Source organism: Vicia villosa, unplaced genomic scaffold (assembly GCF_029867415.1).
Source record: "Vicia villosa cultivar HV-30 ecotype Madison, WI unplaced genomic scaffold, Vvil1.0 ctg.002710F_1_1, whole genome shotgun sequence".
NCBI classification, from domain to species: domain Eukaryota; kingdom Viridiplantae; phylum Streptophyta; class Magnoliopsida; order Fabales; family Fabaceae; genus Vicia; species Vicia villosa.
Window position 1 is genome coordinate 104,477 of NW_026706009.1, and position 9,506 is coordinate 113,982.

The 9,506-nt window shown below is 34.5% G+C and overlaps 1 protein-coding gene across 1 annotated transcript; it reads left to right on the plus strand.

Moving 5' to 3' along the window:
- The first annotated feature begins 1,366 nt into the window (after positions 1-1,366).
- LOC131639604 (uncharacterized) lies at positions 1,367-2,001 on the plus strand. Its single transcript, XM_058910087.1, has 2 exons — positions 1,367-1,550; positions 1,661-2,001. Exons 1-2 carry the CDS (start codon positions 1,367-1,369, stop codon positions 1,999-2,001), a joined length of 525 nt encoding a protein of 174 aa, XP_058766070.1.
- Positions 2,002-9,506: the final 7,505 nt, after the last annotated feature.

The following is a 9,506-nucleotide window of genomic DNA, read 5'->3' on the forward strand; positions in this document are numbered from 1 at the left end:
CCTGCACATATAGACAACATCAAACATTAACAACAATAACATCTTTTTCAAGTAACACCAAAGAATTTTCTCAATGGAAAGTCTCTAAATCCATCAAATACAAAACATATTAACAGGCCAAATCAGAAGAAAAAAAGAAGATAAAGTTGAAACCGATCATGTTTCTGAATAATAATCGTCTGCCTCCGCAAACTAACACTGACGAAGAATCTATAACCAAATGTTAAGATTTTTAGTATCAAAATGAAGGAAAAAATAAATAAAATGAGGATGAAAAGGAAGAACATAACAAATCAGAAGCAAGGTTAGTGTGAAGGTTTAAAACACCACCTTCAAATCGCATAAATAGTGATCGACCACCACACGTTCCTCACGAATCTCACACCGCCACAGGAGTAGCCTTTCATCCTCTACTCCCTTGTTCGTCCTCAGATCCATATTTATGCTTTGATTCTGAAATAGAGAAAAGAAAGAAGAACATTGAGTTTGGAAATGATAGAAGCTAAAGGATTAGATTAGTTTTGAAATGAGAAATTTGAGTTTCAGAAGTAGACGGTGGAAGAAGATGTAGCGGTGGAAGAAGATGAAAGTGGAAGGTTTTGTGAAAAAATGAGGAACGTGAGGAGAGAGAGTAGGGTTAAGGTGAGAGAGAAGTGAGGTTGAGTGTGTTTTCAAAACCAACCCTGTGTGATCAGAACTTTGCAGACTTGGGGAAGCATATGTACTATTCACCGAAAAAGTAGGTATAAAATCAATATTATATTTCATCTATTACCACTTAGTTGTAATAGTTGAATATTGTACATATGTGGCCCAATGGTAACACAAACAGACCAAACCATTAGTTTCAATGTAGCCAAATTCTGAATTTAGTCACAAAAAGTAATTTTTAGATACATTTTGCCCCCAAAACGATTAGGTGTAATTTTTTTAGCAAAGGGCAATTGAGTATTTTCCAGGTACATTTATTTTCTTATTTTATAGATAATAAGACAATAATATTTTTAAGAAATATGTTAGTTTGTGTCTTAAGAGCATAAATACCACTTACCTTTCTGCGTTCTTTCACCGTTTTTTAAGACATGGTGTCAGAATATATCACCGTTTTCAAAACTCTCATTTTATCCTAAATCCACAAAATAATTCACACTTTGGAAATTACTCGTATCATACACCACCTTATTCATATCAATATCAACAATTTCCATCTCAATCAACTAACCCCAATATGCCTCATATGGTTCAAATAGGTCGTCGTTGCGTGTAATCAAATGATCAAGAATATGAAACGCCACAATTTTGCACTCAAGTTAGCATAGAAAATACTAACCTTTGTGAAGAAGTTGCGTCTGCACCGATTGTGAATATGTCTAAACAAAGGTTCCAACAAAAAGATGATGAAATTCTCATCCAGTCAAGGCCCAATGTTTCAAAGGATTCAATTGTTGTGGTTGATAAAAAAGGAGATAATTTTCTGAAGAAAATTGGTGAAGCTTTTAACAAGTATCGTGACATCAATTACAAAGAGAGAAAACTGACAACGCTAAAAGGTAGATGGCACAAAAATTTTGTTGGATGCTACAAACAAGTTGTATCTACACAAAAAGCGGGAGCTCCGAGTACAATATCATGCAATTTGCGTATAAAATTTATTTTCAAGATGAAGGTGAAATGTTTACATTTGAGGCTGCATGGAGATTATTGAAAGAAGAACCTAAATGGCTCGCAGGTTTATCGGAAGCTTATGCTAAAAGAACAAAGAATTCAACTTCAGGAGCATATTTTTCATCTTCTAATCCACTAATACCAACGAGCAGCGAATATAATCTACCATCACCTACTTTATCATGTCGTCCAATCGGTCAAAAGAAAGCCAAAATGAAGGAGAAAGAAAAGCTTGTGAAACTTTCTTCTACTCCCAATGTCAAATATGATTTTTTGAAAGATTACTTCAATAATTCATTTGATGTCAATGTTTGCACGAGACTATGCACGTATTGAAGGTGAAAAAATTCGAGATAGAGAGAAAAAAGATTGATGTAAAGATTAAGAAGACTGGGAGTGCTGAGGAAAGACTAACGATAAATGATCTGTAAATACTCTCAAAAGATACCTCAAATATGGATACAGGACAACTACAAGCTCATGAAATATTGTGCAACATGATTAGAGAAAATATGGAATTAATTAGTATGATTATGCATTTTAGGCTTAATTAGTATGATTGTGTATTTTGGACTTAATTGATATGATTAGGTATAATAGACTTAATTAGTATAATTATGTACTTTGAACTTAATTGATATAGACTCAATTAGAATGATTATGTATTTTTAAAATTTGATTATGTATTCAAACTAGCCGTTATTCAAACCAGTTATTATTCAAACTAGCCGTTATTCAAAGTCAAATTAGCCGTTATTCAAAGTCAAACTAGCCATTATTCAAAGTCAAACTACTTCTTTTCATCCTCTACCTCTTTCATTCTCTACAATTTTTTATCATCTATATCTAACTTTTTTTTCACATGGATCCTTTCAATTCTTCCCACATTGCAAAAATGTTCATGGATTATATGAATGATGATATGGATGAAGAACTTGTGAGGTTGTTTATGCAAGAGGAAGCCTCGAGCTCTCTAAAAGGCCTAAATGTCAAAGAAGTAATGTAACACCCTTCTAAACCCCGCGGCAATTATTATAATATTTAGAGTAAACACGAAACAAGGGTGCCACAATTTAAAATAAACCAATTATTATAAAGTCAATTGTCATGCTTCACTTAGGAACGATTCACCAAATTAATAAAATCATGTTCAAAACAGCGGAATTATTCAACGGAATAGCATAAAACATCACCAATGCACAGACCAATAACATAATCCAAAACCAACAAAATAGAGTATAATAATTAAACTCTAAGTCTAGTGTTCCCCAGTGTTACAGATCAGAGCATGACACCGATGCGAACTAATGGACTAGCCTATAAGCTATCCTCACCAAGTCAAAAGTCGCTATTCTTCAATCTGAAAATGTTAACATGTAAGGGTGAGTCTCATTCATAATTAACAAATGTTATTAGTTCATAAACAATAACATATCATAAGCACGTCAATCACCTAGTTGCAATATATTCAGATTTTCAGAAAAATATTCATCAACCACAACAACAAAATACCTCACCAAAATATAACGCTGAAAATCATCCAATCATGTTATAGTAATATGCATATGCAATGTACTGACACTATGCATGAGGTACCAAACATCATGGGATTAACCCATTCGATCGATCTAAACGTCACCGAAATACAGTCTTACCGACAAAAATTCCATACAATGGGAATTATGTTCACCATTGATCCAAACATCACTGGGATCCATCACCAAAATGATTTATGAATGAATGCACACATATAACATACTTACAACATCATTGATTCGATGAACAACATCTTCTCAACATAACTCACAATTATCATCACCAATAAAGTATGTACATGTCTCAGCATAATTCAAATAAATCATACATCACCACAAAAATCACCACATAATCACGTCACAAACACAATTATAACATTGTTACATTCCATCAGACATGCCTACAATGTATAATTTCACCAAAACAATTAAATCGGGATTTTTAAAATAAAATCGGGTCACTTCTCATCTCACCATTTCATCATATAAAACATTTAATTAGCCTCGCAACGCCTAAAACGGCACTTAAAACGGATACACGGTTCGAAAGATATGAATTTTAGAAAATAGTTTATTTTTCAAAAACACACAGCGGTAACCGGTTACCTCAATCCAAGTAACCGATTACTGCATCTGGCAGAAACTTTTATTTTGAAAACACTCAATGGTAACCGGTTACCTCAAATAGAGTAACCGGTTACTGCCTGACGGACAGACCAACCTTCTTATTCGTAACAACGATAACCGGTTACCTCAATCCAAGTAACTGGTTACTACCTCTCAGACAAAAACACTCACGGTGAACACAACAGAGGTAACGGGTTACATCATTTCATGTAACAATCACAACAATACATAAAAATTAGCATTCATCAATTCCGTGTATCACAACTAGCACATAGTACACAATACCAATACATGTTATTCCTAAATAACATTAATCCCTGACATACACATACAATTACATGTCATTTTCATAACCACATAATAATTAAATCATCTAGTTCTAATCAATATATCTTCATCGCAAAGAGTATTTCTTTAGCTTTCTAACACTTCGAACGGTACAAGAAAAAGAGTTACGGATCAAAAGTTATGAAATTTTGAAGTTTAGAAAAATCTGCCAACGCGGTGAGGTAACGGGTTACATCATTTCATGTAACCGGTTACATGCTGCCAGAATCACTTTTTTCAGCTTTTAACATTGTGGTAATTGGTTACCGCCTCCATGTAACCGGTTACCACGTGACCAAAAACAGAAAAACTCCATTTTTACAGCATCCAACCTTCTTTAACTCTACCCCAATCATACCAAACTGTACACAACTTCAAACCAGTACCAATTTCAACATTCTAATACATTCTTAACATGTTTTAGGTTCTATTAACATCATACAATTCATCATTTATTCAATTGCATCGAATCACCCAAAACCTCAAGAATCCCAAAACCTAACATACATCACAATTGACACAAAAGATATACTCATTTCAATCCTATCATCTACAAACCAATAAAAGATGATAATCGGAAGAGTCACCCCTTACCTTAGTCAAAAAACTTGATTCTTCCTCTTCTTTTTTTATGCTTTTCTTCCTCTCTTTCACGTTCTTCTCTTTCTCCTCTTTTGCTCTTTTCCTCTTCTATTTTCCAATTTCCTTATTTTCCTTCTTTTATGAAAAATAGAGCATAACTTTAGTAAAGGCCTAACACTTAGCACCTCCCCTTTACTAACCACAACACTGGCCCAATTACCGTATATCTCAACTCTCCAATTTAATCTGATTAAAATACCAACTAATCCCAATAATTAATTTAAATATTCTAATTAAATTAAAATGGAAAATATGGGGTGTTACAAGTAATATAGAGAGGAACCGTGAGAGGGGCATAATGGATTGTTCAATGATTATTTTTCAGAAATTCTGGTATACACGAATGAGCAGTTTTGTCGAAAATAACGAATGCATAAACATATGTTCCTTTGTATTATTAAAGCTCTGGGTCAACACGATGAGTATTTTCAAATGATGGTTAATGCAATTGGTAGGTCAAGTCTTTCACCATTGCAAAAATGCAATGCTATTATCCGTATGTTGGCATATGGAACATCTATTAGTAGTGTGGATAAATATTTGAGAATTGGAAAAACCACGATACTTAAATGTGTTGATAAGTTTACATGAGGAGTGATCAGCGTCTTTGGGGAACAATATTTATGAAGGCCAAACATTGAAGACATTGAACGCCTAATGTGAATGGGTGAGGCACGAGAATTTCCAGGTATGTTACGCAACACTGATTGTATGCATTAGGAATGGGAAAATGTTCTATTTGCATTGAAAGGGAAGTAGATTCTAGGTGATCAAGGGAAACTAATTGTTATGCTTGAAGTAGTGGATTCGGCATGCATTCTTTAGGGTAGGGAGTTCAAACAATGATATTAATGTGTTAAACCAATCTTATGTCTTCAACAATGTTCGAGAAGGAAGAGCTCTCGAGGTTCATTATACAATCATTCATACTGAATACAACAAGGGTTATTATCTATCAGATAGTATCTATCCTGAATGGGCCACATTCGTAAAAAGTATTCCGATGCCACAAGAGGATAAGAGAAAGTTGTTTGCCCAACATCAAGAAGGGGCAAGAAAGGATATTAAACGAACATTTGGAGTTCTCCAATCCCGATTTGTGATCATATGTAATCCAACACGATCTTGGCACTTAGACACACTCCAGCGCATAGTGACTACGTGCATCATATTACACAACATGGTTGTTAAGGATGAACGTGTCACATATGGTGGAAGTTTTGATTTTTCTTATAATCATTTGAGTAATGACGCTACAATATTGTTGCTGATTCTAATATTGATTTTCAAGAGTTCTTACGTAGAAGATTTGATGTTCGTGATAAACAAATTCATCGACACCTTCTACAAGACTTGATAGAACATATATGGCAATGTTATGGGCAGTAAAATAACAACAATTAAAAAATGTTTTAAATAAATCATTTTCTTGTATTTTGTGCTAGTAATTTATTTTAACGTTTATCTTTTTTAATGTATTTTTAATAAATTATTTGTGCCATGTATTGTGTTTTTCAATATATATATATATATATATATATATTTTAAAGGTATCATTTTTTAATGTATTTTGATATATTTGAATTAAATTACTTCAATTTTTTTATAATATGTTAGTAAATATGTGTTTCAATCGAGAGGACCGAGGCTGGAATCGTGAATGGAATCACTTTCCTTAAAGTATTTCAAGCACTCCCGAATGTCTTAGAGTTTCGATGCAGGAATACCCAAGATAATTCAGCCTTATCGAGTTTGCGCAAGACCGGCGAAAAATCGAATGCAGCAAAGAACGATCTGGAATTATTCAGAGGATTTTCGGATTTTGTGATGTGATTTCTGAATGCGGAATCATCCTTTTATAGGCCATGAAAATATTAGTTTCAAAAGTTGCGACCCTTAATGAAATAATATATTTTCAAAAGATATGATTGTTGCACTTACACTGGTTCATGCACCATTTGCATGATTTCACTTCTGCATGATTTCGTGAACATTTGCCACCTTTTCGATTCAAAATTCAAATCACGGACACTGAGCAAAATGTAACAACCGGCCGAAGACCGACCGTCGCTCGCCGGAGCCGCCACTAGCGCCTCTACGCCCACGCCCCCGGACCCGAAGTCGGAGTCGGAGCCGGTGTCGCCGGTGGCGACACCGGTGAGTGGTTGTAGGATTGGGACAAGTGGCATAATGCTTGGGACCACCACATTTGTCAATGTGGCACTTTATCCTCTTTTGTCCTTTTGTTGAGTTAATGGTATTAACTCTTTATAAAGACTTTAAAAGTGAGTGAATCTTCCAATGTGGGACTTTATTACATGCATTTATTAGCATTTACTCACTTTCACCATTTTGTCATTTTAGAACATAACTTGTAATTAATTACAACAATCCCCCACTTGTTCTAATAATGAAAAATCCAATTCCAGAATATAGAAGATAAAAGTGTTAATACAGTTAGGTATCTTTCGATTTGAACTTAACCTTAGTAAAGACAACGCAAAGTCTAATCGGAACGTTAGGTAGCTATGCTTTGAACCATTATCCCATGTGATCAGACCGGCATTGTTATACACATACTTTTAAAGTTTCTTCGCCTACATATCTCGCCTAGCACTATTTATGGCCATGTGCTTTTCCTGTTTTCATGAATTTTTCATGAGAGAAACTCCAACTCTCACTTTGAGACGGCACCATCTCGAAATTCATATAGGTGAAGTTTCATTAGTATCTCTTTAGATACATATCCTCGATATAGAACTTCATTAAGAGTTTCTTTAAAACTCAACCCTCAATTATGTAATAGTCAACATTATCACGGAATGTTGCACCAACTTCCAAATCAACGACTTGTTGTTACCCATTGAATCTTAGGTTAAGATGTATTAACTTCAGATTGGGTTGCTATCATTGTCGGAACACTCATTCAAGGAGTTTTAATCCCATACCTTTCAAGGTAGACTTTACTAAATCTCTGGCCAGTGGTTCAGTAAAAGGATCAGCCAAATTGTAGCTTGTTTGTATATATGTCAGTGAAATAATCCCATCCTTTATCATTTCTCACGGGAGAGTGTCTAAGACCTATGTGTCTAGACTTTCCATTGTATACTTCACTAAATGCTCTAGCCAGGGTGGCTTGACTATCACAATGTATCAATACTTTTGAAACATTGTATTTAGTTAATGGAACCTCTAATAAGAGATCCCTCAACCATTCTGCTTCTTGTCAAGCAGATGCAAGAGCCACAAACTCTGATTCCATGGTTGAGAGAGTAACACATGTTTGTTTCTTGCTCTTCCAAGAAATCGCACCTCCAGCTAATGTGAATATCCACCCAGTTATAGATTTATAATCTCCAACACTTGATATCCAACTTGCGTCGGTATATCCTTCTAGTATGGCAGGAAACTTACCATAATGAAGGCCAAGATTTTTAGTCTTTAACAAATATCCAAAAATCCTTGTTATTGCCTTCCAATGTTCATCATTTGGATTTCTAGTAAATCTACTCATCTTACTAACTGCAAATGCTATGTCTGGTCTAGTACATTGCATTAAGTACATTAGACATCCAATTGCACATGCATATTCCAATTGTGCCATGGATCTACCATTGTTCGTTTGAAGTTTGACACTAGGATCAAACGGAGTGTTTACTTCCTTAAAGTTAAGGTGTTTGAACTTTTCCAACATTTTTTCAATATAATGTGTTTGATTAAGTTCATAACCCCCACTATTTCGTTTTACTTTGATCCCTAGTATAGTGTCAACTAATCCAAGATCTTTCATCTTGAATGTGGAAGTTAGAAAACCTTTTGTTTCTAAGATTCCATTCATTTCATTGCTAATAATCAACATGTCATCAACATATAAACATAGAAATATTATAGCATTTCCACACACCTTTGTGTACAAGCATTTTTCACAAGACTTTGGAATGAACCCATTTGAAAGTATGGCAGTGTCAAATTTTTGATGCCATTGTTTTGGTGCCTGTTTTAAACCGTATAAAGATTTGACAATTTTACATACCTTTTGTTCATTTCCATGAAGTATGTAGCCTTCTGGTTGCTCCATATAGATTTCCTCGTCGAGATCGCCATTTAGGAATGTTGTTTTAACATCCATTTGATGTACAATAAGGTTGTTCAAGGAAGCTAGTGCAAACAATATTCTAATCGTTGTAGTTTTTGCTACTGGTGCATATGTATCAAAATAATCAATACCTTCCTTTTGTCTAAATCCTTTTGCAACTAGTCTGGCCTTGTAGGTGTTTAATGTACCATTGCTGTGATACTTCTTCCTAAACACCCATTTGCATCCAATGGGTCTTGATCCCTTCGGAAGATCAACTAGTTCCCAAGTATGGTTTGACATAATTGAATCCATTTCATCTTGGATAACATCCTTCCAAAAAGAAGCGTCTCTAGAAGTCATTGCTTCTTTATATGTTTTAGGATCATCTTCAATTTGAAGAATAATAGGAATTTTATGAACATCATTCTTGTTATTCCCTTCAACTAGATAAACAGAAATAAGTTGAGAATCGATTTCATCCGGTCCTAGACCCTTATTTTACGTGCCCTTTTGCTTCTTCTTGGTTCGGGTTGTGTTTCAACAATCCGAGTTGAATCATTGTCATAAGACTCTTTGATTGTGGGATTCTCTGGTTCCTTATTCTTTGTGATAAGATTTTCGAAGAATTCCAC